At 49.0% G+C, this 18,588-nt stretch overlaps 1 protein-coding gene across 1 annotated transcript in view; it reads right to left on the bottom strand.

Annotated features, from left to right (window-relative positions):
- Positions 1-9,321: 9,321 nt before the first annotated feature.
- OTOP1 (otopetrin 1) overlaps positions 9,322-18,588 on the bottom strand; it is a 35,902-nt gene continuing 26,635 nt past the window's right edge. The window contains exons 5-6 of the mRNA XM_047798796.1: positions 15,493-16,421; positions 9,322-10,375 (exon numbers count right to left, since the gene is read on the bottom strand). Coding sequence (XP_047654752.1) covers positions 10,205-10,375; positions 15,493-16,421 — 1,100 coding nt within the window. The 3' untranslated portion in view covers positions 9,322-10,204. The remainder of the gene's footprint in view (positions 10,376-15,492; positions 16,422-18,588) is intronic.

The following is an 18,588-nucleotide window of genomic DNA, read 5'->3' as shown; positions in this document are numbered from 1 at the left end:
TACAAAGCAGAAATAGGCTTATAAACATAGAAAACGAACTCAGGGTCCCCAAAGGGGACAGGAGGGGGAGGGATAAATCAGGAATATAGGGTTAATGTATACACACCACTTTATATAAAATAGATAAACGGAGTTCCCTTGTGGCACAGTGGGTTGGAGACCCGGTCTTGTCACTGCAGCATCTTGGGTCACTGCTGTGGGGAAGGTATGATCCCTGGTCCAGGAACCTCCATGTGCCATGGGCATGGCCAAAAAAAAAAAAAAATTAGATAAAGGATAAGGACCTACCGTATGGCACAGGGAACTATATTCCACATCTTGTAATAATCTAAAATGGAAAAGAATCTGAAAAGGAATATCTATTTAGAAAAAGAATATACATATATGTAAAACGGAATCACTTTGCCGTACACCCGAAACATTGCCCATCAACTATAACTTCGTTTTGAAAACAAACGTTAATGACATTTTTAGGAGAACTTTTAAATAAATGTATTGATTAAAAGTGCTTTCAACTGTGCATAACAGAAAGCCTGACTCTCCATGTTTGGTGCAATGAAGGCGTATATAAAAGGAAATCCAGAGGGACCCAGCAAGGGCTGGTGCGCAAGTTCAGCAAGACAACGGAGCACCCAGAGTCTGTTCATCTCTTGCCCAGATGCTCCACCTTCTCCTGGCTTTGTGCCCTTGGAGCCTCATGGCTACAGGATGGCTGGTACAGCTTCAGGCATCATGACTGAGTTTAGACACCAGGAGCAAGATGGGGGGAAGCTACATCAGGGGGCCTTTCCCTGATGTGTCACTCAACGGTCAACAGTGAAGAAAATCTTCTTAAGGACCTTATGTTTTATTAGCCAGAAGGGAACCAGTGGCTGTCCCTAGCCACAAGGCAGAACAAAAACTCTATCAAGTTTCCCTGATACTTTCAAGAATCAGGGAAAAGGGAAAAAAAGTACCCTTGCTTGGCTTAAATAAACCATGATTCATCCCCTGAGATGGGGCACTTCCCATCCCCAAAGTCGGGGTTTTCTTAGCAAGCAACGGAATGGCTTCTGGAGAGGTGATGGGCAGATGTGCCATGACTGATATTTGCTAAGCACTTGGCTGGAAGTGGGGAGGAGCGGAAGTGGCAGGTGCGGCTGTTGACTGGAGACGGGGCGTAAGGGCAGTGTAAAGACAGCCCTCGTACGTCTGGCTCGAATAATGGACAGAGGCCAGTGCGATCCATGGGGATGGAAATCATGGAGGGAGAACTGGCCAGAGGCGAGGGGAATCTTGAGTTCGGAGTTAGACGCCTCTGAGACATCCAAGTAGGCTGCTAAAAATAACCAGCCTGCAGCTAAGAGGTCAGACCGAAATTGCAAATGTCGGAGTCAACAATATCTATACAGTAAAGAAGGCCTTGGCCGTGAACCAGCTCCTTCTCACCAAGGACAGAAGTAAGAAGCCAAGAGGACCCGGTACGGACTCCCGGAAATTCCAACACCAAATGGCCAAGAAGAGGGCCAGGGGTCTGAGAAGGGAGGCCAGGGTGATAGAACCAACCCAGAGGGAGGTGTCACGGAAGCTGAGACCCACCCCATGGGGCGCACCCCCTCTGCCTGCCAACATGGAAATGGAGAAGCAGACGGCTTGTTAAGGCTCCAGATCACTCAGCCCTTTCCAGGGTTAGGGACTGAAGGCATCTCCCATGACAGCTATAACAAGCTGCCAGTTTTAGTGGCTTCAAACAACACAAATGTGTCATCTTACTGTTCTGAACATCAGCAGTCCCAAACGAGTCTCACTCGACTGACCTCAAGGCGTTGGCAGAACCATCAGCAGAGGAGTGAAGTCTGTGCCTGCCTCTTCCAGCTCTGGCGGCTGCGGGCATTCCTGGGCTCATGGCCACATCTCTCTGGTCTCTGCCTCTCTAATCACGTCACCTCCCCCTCTTCTGCAGTCAAATCCTCCTTGGATGAGGACACGAGTGATGACATTTGCGGGCTCGCCCAGATAGCCCAGGAGAACCTCCTTGACTTAATCCTGTCTGCAAAGTCCCTTTTGCTTTTCTAAGGTGACCTATTCACAGGTTCCAGGAATTAGGACCCGCGGACACCATTACGGGGCACTGTTTGTCCCCCTGGGGGCTCTCTGGGCCACACAGGGGACCAGTTATCTGAGAATTCAAGGACAAGCACTTCTCCTGTGGACAGAGAGGCATCTGGTCCACACTCAGCAACAGTCCCTGGAGGCAGAAACCTGACTTGTCCGCGTCGTAAGCGCTCACTGTCCCCAGGCTCTGTGGTTAGGGCTTTACCTGCATCACCTCAGTTTACCCTTTCAGTGACGTCTGAAGGCGTGTCACGCTGTCCCCACCATCTCACAGAGGAGAAAACCAAGGCACAGGGAGGGGAAGGCAACGTGCAGCAGAGACTGGACCTCTCCCCGAACCACACTTCTGCCAGGGAAGCACCCCTCATCAGCAACCTGCTCCTGGCCAGCCCGGCTCTGCATGCACTCGCGGTGGCAGAGCCAGGGCCCGGGAGGCCCCACCTGTAACCCCTGCTGGGGTCTTGTCCTTTCTCCCGGGTTCAGCACAGCACCCCAGGAAGGTCCCGATTCTATAGCACCAGAGACAGAATCTTATGTCTCTGCAGTTCACCCGTGGCCATGGTGATGGCAGTGGCTTTAATCACATCACCTGGAAATTGGGGGAGGTTCGTGATGCTTGGTGTAGACCAATCACCCGAAACACTGGAGTGTAGGTGGCCCTTGCGGCCTCAGTGACGGTCTGATCACTTCCTGCCCAGGTGGTAAGAAGCGATTAACTGCTGATTCTTCCCAACAGGGGAGAGTGGACCCCGCCTGCAGGCCGCTCTAGACCTGGGTCCCGAGCCCCAGCTCCTGGTCAAGACGAGAGGAGCCCTTGGTAACGCACGGGATGCTGGACGCCAGTAACAACCGGGCTTAAAGCGCCCTCTTGTGTCCAAAAGCTGAATGAGGGTCCAGAGGCGTGTGGATTGAAAGCGGGTGGAGAATCTCTGCCCCCGTCTGAAAAATTAACCAAGCTAATGTTACTGGCCTGGGTTCTTGGCCTTCCTTAATCAAGCGAAGTTGATAAGAGGCCATATAAATTCAGGCAAGGCTTTATTGGGGCCCCTGGGCGGGGTGAGCTGGTCGCTTAAAAGGGGTGAGGGTAGGAGCGGGTCCAGGGGTTGGGCCAAAGGGATGGCTTAGGTGGTCTGCCCACCCCTTTGGTTGGGGGGGTTCATGCAGAGTACCCTGCTTTTGTTCCAGACACCCTGCTGTTGCGTTTGACTCTCCAGAAGTGGCAGTTGGGTTTTTTAGGGGGGGTTGGTATGTTCTTTGCATCTCCACCATTTACCCCAACTGCACACGCATGCGGTTATTTTTAGTCACTTATCATTTCAAGGAGATGTTGGTCCACCGGCAAGCACTGCGGCAAAGGGCCCCAGGTCCCAGGTCCCAGTCGGTCTCAGGAACATGCCAGTCACAAGCGTCTACCCTGTTCCAGGTGCCTCCCCACACCCTGCAAGAGTCTGGGGTCCTGAGAGCAGCACGCATGGTCATGCAACCCACGTGGTGAAGGCCCCACCCCCCACCCCCGCTTCCAAGGCCAACAGTCCCCCTTGGGAGAGACAAGCAGAGAAAAAACAAGTCAACACCTTCATGAGTGACCGCGAAGGGCTCCAAGAGATGAGTGATGAGGGGAGGCTCTGCAAAGCCCTGAGGACCAGAAGAACTTGGAATTTTCAAGGACCAGTGAGGTGCCTGGGGGAGGCGAGGTAGAGGAAGGGCCTGGCCTGAGAAGAAGATGGAGCCGAAGAACCTGATAGACCACAGTTTGGAGTTTGCACTTTCTCCTGAAAGCCGCGGGAAGCCGCTGAAGAGATTTTAGTAGGCGACTTGGTTTGATTTCCTTTTTTAAGACCGTTAACTGCCATCACTGTGGCGGTTCCTGTGTTGATAACGCAGCTGAAACAACACACCACAAGCACCATCCCTTTTGCGCCTCAAAACACCACACTCACATTCCTGGGTACAGATCCAAAAAAAAACCCAAAAACACTAATTCGAAAAGGCAGGTGCACCTGACGTTGGCAGCAGCACCGTTCACAACAACCAAGACATGGAAGCAACCTAGGAGCCCATCAACAGAGGAATGGATAAGAAGATGTGGTATCTACACACAATGGAATACTACTCAGCCGTAAAAAAGAACGAAAGAACGCCATTTGCGGCAACATGGATGGATTTGGAGGGCATTATGCCAAACGAAATCAGCCAAAGACAAATGCTGTGTGATATCACTTATATGTGAAATCTGAAAACTACAACAAACTAGTGGATATAAGGTAAAGAAAGAGACTCAGACATAAAGAACAAACTAGTGATTACCAGGGGAGGGGAGAGGCGGTATGGGGGAGGGGGAAGGGTTATTATGGGATTATATGAAATCACGTGTATGAAACTTTTGAAAACGGTAAAGCATGATAGAACTTAAATAAATAATCTTTCACTCAATTAAGAAAGCAAAACATTGCACTCATCCTCTCCTGTCCCCTCCCCATGGTGACCTCGGGTCGGCTCTTAGGACGGGCTAATGTCTCCATCATTCCCATCAGTGACCTCAAGCAGTGTCACCCCCAGCAGGGGTCCCCACCAAGCTGTACCCCAGCATCGTGCTGCGGTCTCTCCTCTCGCGGGAACACCCCGCAAACACCGTGTTCCTCCAGACCTCCTGACCCAGCAAGGGCGCCCGGCCCCCGGGGAGGCGGTGAGGGCCGCTGGAGGGAGCATCTTTGCTGAAGCTGTAGCTAGTTCTCAGCTCCCCTGTGAGAACTCAGAATCTTCCCAGCCCTCCCCTGGGACGGTGACGGCCTTCTCTAACACACCGCAGGAACACAAAGCTGTGCAGAGAGTTATAATCCCTGCATTTGCTACCCTCGAGGCTGCTGCCACCCCATCACGCCTCCACTCATGGACCTAAAAGTGCAGGGGAGGCGGCCTCGGAAAGAAAGGCACCAGCGCCCCCTGCTGGTCATGCTCTTCCACCGCAACGCTCACAACGCCGTGGAAGAAGCCTCTGTTTGAAGCCGCTTCTGCTCTTCACCGTTCAAAGCAAGTGAGCAATTTACACATTTTTACCGAACTGGCTTGTTTTTTTCAGATGATATGTCTAATAGAGAGGAAAACGCAGTGGGTTTTAAAAAGGCTTCATGGGAGTTTCCGCGTGGCTCAGCGGTAGCAAATCTGACTAGTATTCATGAGGACGCAGGTTCCATCCCTGGCCTCTCTCAGTGGGTTAAGGATCCGGCGTTGCCTTGAGCTGTGGCTAGTCGCAGAAGTGACTCGGATCCTGTGTTGCTGTGGCCGTGGTATAGGCCACCAGCTGCAGCTCTGATTCGACCCCCAGCCTGGGAACTTCCATTTGCCACAAGTACAGCCCTAAAAAGAAAAAAAAAAAAAAGGCTTCATGGTCCCAATGCTACAGCTTCCTCATTATGTCCACGTGGCCAGAGTTTCGCCCCATCTTAATAGCGTATTGATGCTCATCCAGCAAGGTCGGCGCAGAGAGAGCTGCGACCTCACAGACAGAGGTGACACTGGAGGTGCCTGGTCAACTGAAAGGGCCATGCAGTACGGCAGGCAGGAATAGTCATCACTCCCAGGGGACTTCGCGCCTGGTGTTCACCTTGCAGAGACAAGGGGGTCTAATCTGACCTCCAGGCAGCACGGCTAGGTGGATGCTGGTGGCATCTCATCCCAGAGTTCATAAAAGGCCTTGTGGAAGGAATGTCTTTTTTTTTTTTTTTTGTCTTTTTGTCTTTTTTAGGGCCGATCCCTCGGCATATGGAGATTCCCAGGCTGGAGTCCAATCAGAGCTGTAGCTGCCCGCCTACACCACAGCCATAGCAACGCAGGATCCGAGCCGCATCTGCAACCTACACCACAGCTCACAGCAACACTGGATCCTTAACCCACTGAGCAAGGCCAGGGATCGAACTTGCAACCTCATGCTTCCTAGTTGGATTCGTTAACCTCAGAGCCACAACAGGAACTCCAGGAATGTCTTTTTTAATGCACCCCCAATTGCCGCAGGGCTAGTTGTGATCCTGGGTGTCCAGTTCCAAAGTTTTTGCCCTTCTGCTTAGCTTCACCAAGAGCCACGGTACCCAAAAATCATGAGTTCAAATCCTGGTTTGATGGGGCTCAGGGATGAATGAGCTCTAGAGGCCAAATGCACAGCCTCCTCCCTAGTCAGGTGGCAACAGGTGAGAACAGGTGAGAAGAGATTTTCCTTGTAACCTGAGCAAAAGGACTGGGTCCCTCCATGAAGAACCATATGAGAAGACAAACCCTTGTCAGCTGTCCTGCGGAGTATGGAACCACTCTTCGGGAGGGAGCTGGGTGATGTTTGCAGCTAATGGCTTCGAGCTTCCTGGGGAGACTGCAGGCAGGGGCCCTGACACCCTCCTGCCAACAATGGTCAATGAATAGTGCAAGCTCGCCTTCTCTGATGACTTCACGTTTCTCTAACTTTCTTTTCTCTTTCTTTCGAACATTTTTATTTTGCACTATCTCAGGCATATCAAAAAGCACATAATTGGGAGTTCCCTTTGTGGCTCAGTGGGTTAAGAACCTGACCAGTACCCATGAGGATGCGGGTTTGATCCCTGGCCTCACTCAATGGGTTAAGGATCTGGCATTGCCGTGAGCTGTGGCATAGGTCACAGATGTGGCTCTGACCAGCTGTGGCTGTGGCGTAGGCCAGCATCTGCCCAGGAATTTCTATATACTGCTGGTGAGGTCTTGAAAAAAAAAAAGTGCAGAAGAAAATCCATACCAGTCATTTTGTTAAAAACATCAAACATTTCAGACACCACATACACTCAGCTGTTTGTCTCCACTCCAGTCCTGCTCCCTCCCTCCTAGCCCACAGGTAATCAGCACACTGAACTTGAGGGTGCATCCTTTCTTCATAGGTGTTTATAATTTATTTGTCTATAGATGTATCCTCTAAATGTCAGGCATTTTTTTGCCTGTCTTTAAGCATCATATTAATGGTATCATATCAATTTATGCTACTTCATTCTTAACCTTGTCTTGGGGGATTACGCAGGTTGATACACGTTGTTCATACATTCAATGATACATTCATTTTTCACTCCTGTGTAATATTCCATTGTAAGAGTAATCCATAATTTATCTATTCATATGCCTAATGGAAGAACATTTAGGCTGTTTTCAGTTTGTCTCAGTTACAAGCACTGTTGCAGTAGACACGTCTGAACACATTCACATGTGCAGTGAATGCATAATGGACACACACTGAGTAGCAGTACTGCTGGGTCGCAAGGAAGCTACAGTTGTTCTTCACTCTGGCTTTACCCATTTTCTCTTCTACCAGCAGTGTATGTGTTCCCTTTCTTTTACCTCTTGCCAACCCTTCCCAACCTGATGGATGGGAAAGGGTATCTCATTACTACTTTAGTTCGTATTGCTCCTATTCTAGCCCTGAGATCTGGACACTTGTTTATGCGAGCTTTGGTTCCTCTTCTGTGAATGGCATTGGTGTTACGGTAGTCAATTTTCCTTGCCGCCTAAGCTAGTTGAGTCAGGATGCTTGACTATGTGGGGGTCAAAGCTGCTTGGCTGGGAGAGCCATCTGGAGGCTGTGGGCTCTTCTGATCTGGGGCCAAAAGATGCTCCACCTTGAAGATCACACCTCAGGAGCCCTGAGCCCAGCGAGACTGTGCTGACTTGTCTAAGCTCTGATGGTGCTTATATCCACCCCAAAACCACCACACCTGGGCCAGCTGTTCCCAGCATTATCGTGATTCCCTACATCTCATTGGCAGGACCCGAAACCCACAGACTAAGGCCCTGGGGCTGTACCGCTGTGCTCAGAACAGGGGAAAATTAATGTCAACCGAAAAGGGATTCTTTGGAGAAGCGTGCAAATCACCTCACATGCGTGCAATCATCTCACAAGGCGGTTTTATCCATGTGCACAAAGACTCAGTAGAAGATGCTTGTCGTGCTGTCATTTCCAATAGCAAACAAACAAACTGACACGTAAATGTCTCTAAATGTCCAATGGCCGGGGTTTCTCTAAATAAGGACTGGCACTGCCCTCCAAGGAATGATCTTTGAAAGCCAGCCAAAGTCACTGCGGAGAACATAACGTCATTCAGGAATCTTAGCCGGGGGTCCGTGGACTCTTGAGATGCTTCTGGAAGGGAAGGGAACTGGCATCACCTGAGATGCTTCTTTTAGCATCGAGGACCCCACTTCAGCCCACTTGTAGCTGGGAGGGCAGGAATCCTAACAAGCTCCCTAGAGGACTCTAATGCGTACTAAAGTGTGAGACTCAATACGGAGGGACCTAAAATAGTTACAAAGTGTGCTGGTGTCTCCAGAGGGAAAAAAAAAAAACAAGTTACATACAATTTGAATATATATATAAACAATCCCATCTGTGTCTGTGTGTGTGTACTAATAGGTAGCCAGGTACCAAAATTACCAGCAATTATCTCTAAACGGCAATGTCAACAACGCCCCCTAGCGGTAACAACCATAAATGTCTCCAGACATTGCCAAAATTCCCCTGGAAAATAACACCATCTATACCCTAGATGGAAGGTATCACAGATAATATCGTACTTTGTTTTTAGTCTATCTGCCCATTTCTTAGCTTTTTTCCTAAAATGAATATAAAGTATTTTAGTCATGTACAAATTTTGGTGTTTCTTAATGTCCCCTTGCGTGCGCTGTCCAAAAAAAACACTCCGAAGAAAAGATGCTCTCACATTGGTATTTACAGTAAGTAAACTAATTTTATTCTGATCTTAAAGTAATTAAGGAAAAGCACATACAGAGCCACCCCAAATGTCAATATTCCTTCATAGGCTTTAAATTATTTAGAACCTTTGGATAGGTATCCTAATTTTAAGTCCATATCTTCAAGAATCAGTTCTAAATAGCAAAACACAGTTGACATGGATGGTTGGTTTTTCCAGAAGCTCTTATAAAAAACAAAAAAGTTATAAGCACTCTAAAACCCAACAATAGAAAACTAATTACGGTACCTGATAGACGACATATAGAATTAAAATAATATTTACAAAGAGTTTATAACGATGTGGGGGGAAGGTTTATGCCATGTTGTTGAGGGGAAAATGGATACAAAATTGAATATGTCACATCATCACCAGCAAGGATAACAATAACAACAATAAAAAGAATTCTATGCATCCACACGGCTAAAAGAAAAACATTTAGATGCAAAAAAAAAAAAAAAAAATGACTGTCAAGATCCTTATCTTCAATTTTATATCTATATGAGAACCAATGGTTGCTACACTTATTATGACAATCATTTCATAGTCACGGAAGTCAAATCATTACGCTGTACACCTTAAATTGATACAGTGCCGTCTGTCGTTTAAATCTCAATAAACTTGGGGAAAAAAGATTGTCAAGTGAACAGTAGTCACATCCTAAGTGATTTTTTTTTCCTCTACTCTTCTGAAATGTCCACATTTTCTAAAATAAGCACTATGTATTTATAGTGAGAGAAATGCATAAAATATATTTTTAAAAATTTTTAGATGATCGCAAATTAAAACATGCCAAAATTTCAGGTGAGAAATATGTCTGTATATTGACCTACACACATAATTCCCATCCAGATGATAAAATAACTTTGTTCCAAAAATGAAGCATATTCAGAAAGTATACACAACACGTGGCTGCAGCTCCGTTCATCAGCTCTGGGAAGGATGAGATTTAAGGATGATTATTCTTTGCAGGTGGTCAAGGGAAGATTGCGTGTAGTAACGTGGTAACAGAAAACGATGTTTATGAAAAACTGGCGGTATATTTTTGTTTTCCAACCTGGGACCCCATTGTTCTGAAACAGAGGAGCTCATTTAGCGGGAGATAAAATAATTGGGGTTGGATGAGCATTAACTAACTGAGGGCAGATCTCAGCTACCTCGGGGATTCTGATCTAACTTGTTTCCATTCATCCAGGGAGAGGGGCAATTCTAGCTTGCGGGGGGAAAAACAATTACGGCGGACAAAAGGTGGCCCTTCTCGCATTTGTAAGGCAATGTTTGCCTGACCTTGCCATTCCCAGGTGGCTCCAGAGAATTCTCTTGTTATCTCCCTGCTCTGTCTTCCGTGTGGACACAGATTATATCTTACAATAGACCTCAAAGAGGGAGGCAGCTGCGTGCATCCGGTAGAAAATAGAAAAAGGCATGGCCAGGTTGACCACAATTATCCAGGGTTCAAAGCCAAAGACAATTTCCTCCAATCCGTTGTCGTACTCGGGGCGGCAGCCAAAGGCGGGAGGGATCCAGAGCTGCAAGGGAAGAGGGGACCGTCCTAGCAGCTGCTCCGGAGCCCCACACCAACCCCGGAGCCCGGGTGCCAACCTGGCCTCAGAGAGACTGAGTCACACTGTCTCGGGGGTCAGCAGCCCCTGCCCAGCATCTCCCATCTCCCCGGAGCTGGTCAGTCCAAACCTACCTGGTTCTCTCCATCCCCCCTCCCCTCACCTTGCTGTGCTCCTCCCTCCGTTTCCCCACCTAGACAGCGGCAGTGCCTCCCTCGACCTCCCCACAGGAGGCTGGAAGGATCCCTATAGAGCACACATCTGACCTCGTCACTCCCCTGCTGGTCACTCACCAGGGCTCCAGATGCCTTCAGGAGAAAGTCCCAGATTCCCTCAGGCACCCATGCATCACGCACCCCGGCCTCCCCCCCCCCACCCCCCCCTGCCCCGGCTGTGCCCAGCCCCCAAGTATGCCTTCCCCTCTCCCCTCTTCAGGGCTTTGCTCTTGCCTCTTCCGCTATCAGGGACTCCCTGTCTTCCTTTTTCTGCTAAGTCTTCCTACCTTCTTCCAAGTCCTGAGATACCTCCCATTCCAGGAAGCCCTCCTTGATCTGAGCAGTTGGGGCAGGAACACCCTCTGTGTTCCTGCAGCCCCCCGTGTCTTCCTGCACTGGGGGGCCCATTTCCCACACCCATCTTTTCATCTTTACCTACCACCAGGGGTGCTCGGAGATCCTGACCACTTGGGTCTGAGCTGGTGAGTTTGGTGGTCTTTTTCTGGCTTGACCTTGGCTTAGAGAGGCAGCCCAGACCCGGCCCACATCCCCTCAATCAGGAGAGGAAACACGTGCCTTGAACCAGCCCCACTTACAGACTGTAATTTAACTCTCCAAGCCTCAGTTTCCTCATCTGTAAGATGGGAATCCTAACACTGTCTCAGAGGGATCAAAGGAGAATAAAATGGCAACTCAGCCTGCAAGTCGTAAAGCAACAACCTATGAATATTTTTTGTTGCCCGTGGATCCTACAAACTGGTTCCCCCTTCTCAGCCTCCCTGTTTCAGCTCCTTCTCCACCACCAACCCTTAAATTGTTGGGCTCCTGGGCCTGCTTCTCGCTCAGGCTGACACTTCTGCAACTTGCTCCACCCCCACACCGCAGCAGGCAACGTCTCAGGTGACCCCCAGTGGTCTCACCTCCAGGGACTCTCATGGAGCCCCCCACCAAGTTAGGTTGAACCTCGTGACCTACTTCTAACCAACAGACACGGGACGTCCCTCCTGAGATGAGGCTGCAAAAGGGCTCTGGAGTCTATCTCGCTCTCCCTGTCTTACGAGAGAGGAAACCAGCTGCCACGTGAGCCACCCCAGAGAGAGGCCACGTGGCCAGGAACTGAGGAAGGCCTGCAGCCAGCAAGGAACTCAAACCCTCAGCTCAACCACCCACCAGGAACTGGATCCTGCCAAGAGCCACATAAGTGAGTTTAGAAACAGAGCCCTTCCCCGCCCCCCAAAAAATCAAGCCTTGAAATGACTGTAGCCACAGCAGGCAGTCTGACTGCAGCCTGCGAGGGACCCTGAGCAGAGCCCCCCAACTAAGCCATGCTGACCTAGAGAAGCTGTTAAATGATAAATGTCTGTTGTTTAAAGTTGCAGAGTTTGGAGTTCCCATCGTGGCGCAGTGCAAATGAATCCAACTAGGAGCCATGAGGTTGCAGGTTTGATCCCTGGCCTTGCTCAATGGGTTAAGGATCCGGCATTGCTCTGGCTACGGCATAGGTAACAATGCCCGCCTCTGCGCATACTTTTGGCACAACATGGGATCAAGCGCAGGGTTTCGAGTGCTGCCCATGGAGTTGGCTCAGGTCATCCTAAGACATCAGCCCGCAATGATGTCTGGCTCGCTCCTCAGGGGCTAACAGGGGCCAAGCGCAGAGACAAAGGCTTCCTCCTCCTGGTCCAGAACCCTGGACCTGACCTCTGAGTCCCAACACCCTCAGCTGCCGCTCCATTCCAGAATGGCAAGCAGTGCTGTTGTTGCTCAAGCTGATCTAAAAAAAACAAGCCCGGGGAGTTCCCGTTGTGGCTCAGCAGGTTAAGACCCTGACTGGTGTCCATGAGGACACAGGTTCGACCCCTGGCCTTGCTCAGTGGGTTAAGGATTTTGTGTTGCTGTGAGCTGCAGCGCAGGTCTCAGATGCCACTTAGATCTGGCGTTGCTGTGGCTGTGGTGTAGGCCTCAGCTGCAGCTCGGATTTGACCCCTAACCTGGGAACGTCCTTATGCTGCAGGTGCGGTCCTAAAAAGACAAAAAAAAAAACAAAGCAAGCCAAGGACTTCGCCTGGTGGTCAAGCAAAGAACCAGAACAGGTTTTTCTGAACTCGCTGAAGAGAGAGACCTTCTTATGTCAGGGAGCATGAAAAAACATTTTGCTTTAGGGAACTTCTAGAACCAACTCTAACTTTATAAGCATCTGTGCTGCCACACCCCTCTCTGGAATATAAGCCTCACATAAAATGCAGCCCCGCTGTAGTTACTAACACCTCTCTCTGATTTTCCTGTTTAACCCCTTTGGTCACTGCTGTGCCCACAGAGTCCCTGGCACAGAGCAGGTGCTCCATAAATGTCTATACGATGAAAGAAGGGGGCCCATCTAGAGCCAGACTCTTCTGGGACCCGTTCTCCCTTCAGAGTGCCTTGTATCTTTCTGCTAACCTAGAGGGAGACCCAGAGAAGAATCAGATTTGAGGAGTTCCTGTTGTGCCCCAGCCAGTTAGGAACCCAATGTTGCCTTCGTGAGGATGTTGGTTCAATTCCTGGCCTCGCTGAGTGGGTTAAAAGTCTGGTTGTTGCTGCAAGCTGCTGCATAGATTGCAGATAAGGCTGGGATCCAATGTTGCCGTGGCTCTGTGGCTGTCGTAGGCTACAGCTGCAGCTCCAGTTCCACCTCTGGCCAGGGAACTTCCACATGCCACATGTAAACACAAACAAAGAATCAGATTTGATGGGCAGACACATGGCCATTTCAGCTTCAGATAGACCCTCCCAATTTTGTGGCCTTAGGGTAATATCAAAAGTTGCAGCCCCTAGATGTGCACCAACTGAAATTAGGGAGAGGAAGCTTAAAAGCCACAGAGCTGCTAGGGAAACGGGGTGGACCTGCTGATACAGAGGCTCGTAGTGGAGAGCTGGCTGTGGTGATGGGTGGGCTCTGTGGGCTGGGGTGTCCCCACCAGTCCCTACCAGCCACAGTCATTGCAGAAGCCTGCACGGCGCCAAAGGCTGCTCCTCCTTTCTCTTTACCAGGCCCTGCCATCCTTCTGTGTAGCTCTAGAACAAATCCCAGCAGCATGCAATGCCTTACTATTCTTTTCTCTCCTCTCCAGCCGCTGCCCTGGTTCAAGTTCCCATCATCCCCTATCTGGGCAGGTGCAGGTGCTTCTGTTCCGGTTTCCCAGCCCTCAATCCTACCTCTCTCCATCCTTCCTGCACCCTGCTGCTAGGGAATTGCTCCAAAACACGAATCTAAGAGGGCCCTCTACTGCCCTCAGCATAAAGACCAGACTCAGCCAAGCTTGTGAAGTTCTGCTCAAGCCAGACCCATCTAACCAGACCCTCCCTCTAGCCTGTTCCCCACTTTCATGCTGGAATTCACACTAAGCTGCTGGTGCTCCCCTAACAGGTCTTCATGTCCTCTGCCTCTGTGTCTTTGCATGTCATGTGCCCTCCTCCCCAAGGCATTTCCTTGCCTTGACCACAGTTGGTAAACTTCCAACCATTCCTTGAGGCCGAGGCAGATAAAACTAAGTAACCGACTGTACATCAGCTTCTCCTTCGCTGCCTTTCCTCACTGAGGTCAGAAAGCAAACCATCCACTTTCCCACCCTCCTTTGCAGTTAGGGGTGGTCACATCAATCAAAGACATTGCCTGGCACTAGTCCTTCCTTCTGTCTTCCTGTTTGAACCCAGATGTGATGTCTGGCGCTGCTGCAGCCATCTTATGAGGATGTGGCAATGAGCACCACACCAACTATGTTTGAGTGAAAGGTGAATAGCACCTGGATCCTTGATGATAGGGTTCAGCTGTCAGGCCAACCCTGAGCATCCAACCTGCAGAATTCTTGTCTTTAGGACAGAAGATACTGCTGATTCTATTAGTTGCAGTCCAAAGCATTCCTAAGAGACACTTTCTCACCTCAAGCATCCTCTACTCATTGAAGTCCCTCCCCCAGTCCATGCTCCCATTCCACCTGGCACCTACCCCCGCCCCAGCACTTGCCATACTCAATGTGTTAATCATTTTTCTTTGTCTCCCTTTACCACTAATACTCTGACTTTCTTGAGGAAAGAGATTGAGTCTTCTCACCTTTAACCCTCAGCTCTCACCCCAGTTCCCGGCACAGAGGAGATACTCAGATTTGTAGAATATGAGACTATGTTCCAGCCTCATTTTTTTTTTTTACTTTTTTTTTCTTTCTGTCTTTTCTAGGGCCACACCCGCAGCATATGGAGATTCCCAGGCTAGGGGTCTAATCGGTGTTGTATCCAACGGCCTATGCCAGAGCCACAGCAACGCAAGATCCGAGCTGAGTCTGCGACCTACACCACAGCTCACGGCAACGCCGGAACTTTAACCCACTGAGTAAGGCCAAGGATCGAACCCGCAACCTCATGGTTCCTAGTCGGATTCCTTACCCACTGAGCCACGACGGGAACTCCTCCAGCCTCATTTTTTAACCTTACCCTGCAACTATTTCAATTACAAGCTACCGCCATTCCTTATTTGCAAATAGCAAGGAAAATAGATGAATTGGTTTTTTTTTTTTTTTTTTTGGTCTTTTGTTGTTGTTGTTGTTGTTACTATTTCTTGGGCCGCTCCCGTGGCATATGGAGGTTCCCAGGCTAGGGGTTGAATCAGAGCTGTAGCCACCGGCCTACACCAGAGCCACAGCAACGCGGGATCCGAGCCGCGTCTGCAACCTACACCACAGCTCACGGCAACGCCGGATCATTAACCCACTGAGCAAGGGCAGGGACCGAACCCGCAACCTCATGGTTCCTAGTCGGATTCGTTAACCACTGCGCCACGACGGGAACTCCTGAATTGGTTTTTTTAAAATGAAGAGATAAGCTGATGCAGATTACCGAAATATTGCAGAGGAAGAGGAAGGCTGCAATATTCCTTAATACTCTCCTCTGGGCGTTGCCCTGCAGGAAACGAGGGTGGCAGGCTGGGCCCGAGGCCTCTTCCCAGCTCTTCTCTTCCTCTTTGCCCCTGACGTCTCTCAGACACATATTTCCGTTGGCTGCGTGGGGCATCTCACTGTCCTGGGGAGCCCCATTTTCAGCCATGGGGCCGTTCTTGAGGCAGGAGAGAGTGAAGGATGTGGCATTAGCACCGCTGCAGACTGTCACCACCCGCAGGGTTCTGATGTCCTCGGAGAGCTTCTCGGGCTCTCGGTGAATGGACTCAATGATAAAGAGGTTCTGGATGTACTTCTCAGCAATCACCAGGATGGAGTAGGGCAGGTTGTACCAGGTGTACGGGGGGCGGGACTCAGCGCAGAGGGTGGCCAGGATGGAGCCCCATGAGATGAGCCAGGAGCCGGAGGCCGTGCCCACCAGCAGGTCCGCATCCAGCTTGCGGGCTGGATTTTTGGACTCATCCAGGGATCGCTCATCGAGTCGGTAAATCCGGATCCCGACCAGCCCAGCTGCCCCCATGAGCATCAGCAAGATGATGGCGTACAGGTAGAACATGGTGAGTGCCGACTCGCTCTTGGTTTTGGAACGCCCGATCCGAATCAGATACACCGCCACCACCCCGATGGTGGTGGCCAGCGCCACCAGGCCCAGGACGGAGCCCAGCAGGACCCCGTGAGACCGGAGGCGCATCTTCTGGTGCTGGTAACCGTCCACTTTGCGCCCAATGTTCTTCCATAGGACATAGAGCATCGTGGAGGCCAGGATCTGATACTCGATGTTGAAAGGATACAGGTAGTAGATGCCGTGCGAGATGGCCGAGCAGAGGGTCGGGGGGCTGCAGTTACACGGAGGCGTGTGGTCGTCCAGAACTAGGCCAGATCACAGGGGGGCGGCGATTAGCACGTTCAGCAGCGAAGCGGAAATCCACACAGAAATGTTCTTGGAGTTCCCGTTGTGGCTCCGCAGAAACAAATCTGACTTGTGTCCATGAAGACGCAGGTTCAATTCCTGGCCTTGCTCAGTGGGTTAAAGATCCGGCATTGCTCTGGCTGTGGTGTAGGCCAGCAGCTACAGCTCCGATTCGACCCCTAGCCTGGGAACCTCCATATGCCGCAGGTGCCGCCCTAAAAAGACCGAAAAAAAATATTCTCACACTTGGGTTTGCCATTGCATTAAAAGCTTTGTTTCATGGCTTTATTTCAGTCTAAATTGACAGCCATGAGTATCCCCTAAAGACTACTAATTGCATCATTCTATCTTCGTCATCCATTAGCACGTTGACCAGCCATAGCAAATGGGATTGCAGAAACGTACTTATCAACATATAAAGATGTTCGGGAGATACCACTGAACAAAAGCAGCTTGCAAGGAGGGTAGCGTATGACTCATTCTTACAAACCGTAGCCACACAGATGATAAACAGTCATCTACAGAGAGAGAGGCAGACAGACAGACATAGAAAAACATCTGGAAGGATATAAACTAAAATGTTAACAATGACTGCCTCTGGGTGGAGAAATGGCAGGTGATTTTTTTCTATAGTGTCTTTTTTCCCAGCATTTTTGGGATATCATTGACATACGACCTTGGGTAAATTTATGGGGCCCAATGGGTCATTTTCCTCTAGATTTTTGTTTTGCTGGATTTTCTAATCTTTCTATATGAATACGTTTGATGTGTGATTTTTAAATTAAAAATAATAATAACCATGAGGGAAAATGCCCCTTGTCATCAGCAGACTTTCCTCCCGAGACTATCCAAAGCCAGCCAGTGTGGCATGAGATGGGCCCCCCCCTCTGAAAGGCACTTGGCAATGATATAAAGGACCGCTTCATAACAAGGAGGGGGAACACTGTAAATAAATAATGGGAAATGCAACAGGAATGCGAGAGATGATGTAGATAAGTCTCCAGCCCGTAGGTCCCATCTATTTGAAGGGACAGTCAAAAATGTAATCCAAGCATTAGGTTAAATTTGTGTGTGTGCGTATTTTGAAAAAGAAAGAAATTCCTCCATGTGCAACAGTTCAGAAAGTATTAAGTGAATTTTGGTACATCCTTACAATGAAATTTTAATTAAAAATTAAAATTGTGTTTTAATTACACAAGAAAACAACCACGCTGCAATACAATGGAAAAAAAGCAATTAAAAATTGTATACCCATTTTTTTTTCCTTTTTATCACCACAGTTTAAGCATATGAAAGTTCCTGGGCCTGGGGTCAAATCAGAGCTGCAGCTGAGGCCTATGCCACAGCCACAATAATACCGGATCCGAGCCGCATCTGAGACCTATGCTGCAGCTTGCAGCAATGCCAGATTCTTAACCCACTAAGAGAGGCCAGGGATCAAACCCACATCCTCACCGAGACTACATTGGGTCCTTAACCTACTGAACCACAATGGGAACGCCCATATCCGATATTTTTAAATGCATATCACAACACAGAGCTGAGTTGTGAAAGCAGTTTAGAGGGTAGCAACCAATATTTTTCCAACGAAATTGTGGTGAAATAAAATAAGATTAAACGAATGGATTCAAATACAACAGAAATTTGAGTGTGTCTCTGATACCATAAGATTATTGTTTCATGAGATATGTTTACACACATACAGATATGTATGCATTTGGGTTGCAATATAAAATCTATTTTTTATTTTAGGTTGTATAAAAAATAATTGCATATACACAGTATGACCTTAACTATAATTTTTTAAAAAGCACATGACCAAAAAATAACCAGATGTTAACAGCATTTAACTGCACTTTTTAGGTAGTTTGGTGGGTTGGTTGGTTGGTTTTGGCCATGGCGGGCAGCAGCTGGATGTGGGATGTCAGTTCCCAGACCAGGGACTGACCCCGGCTGCAGCAGTGAAAGTGCTGAATCCTAACCACTAGACCACCAGGGAACTCTCTGGGGTTTTTTCTTTACACTTTGTCACTGCTTTAATTTATGATATGCACATACTGCTTATAAAACCAGACAAAAAAGCTTGGTGGTAACATTATACACTTTGGGAGACCACTGCAGTTTTCA

The sequence above is a fragment of the Phacochoerus africanus genome, chromosome 10 (assembly GCF_016906955.1).
Source record: "Phacochoerus africanus isolate WHEZ1 chromosome 10, ROS_Pafr_v1, whole genome shotgun sequence".
Lineage (NCBI taxonomy): Eukaryota > Metazoa > Chordata > Mammalia > Artiodactyla > Suidae > Phacochoerus > Phacochoerus africanus.
This window is presented reverse-complemented; position numbering and strand designations above follow the sequence as displayed.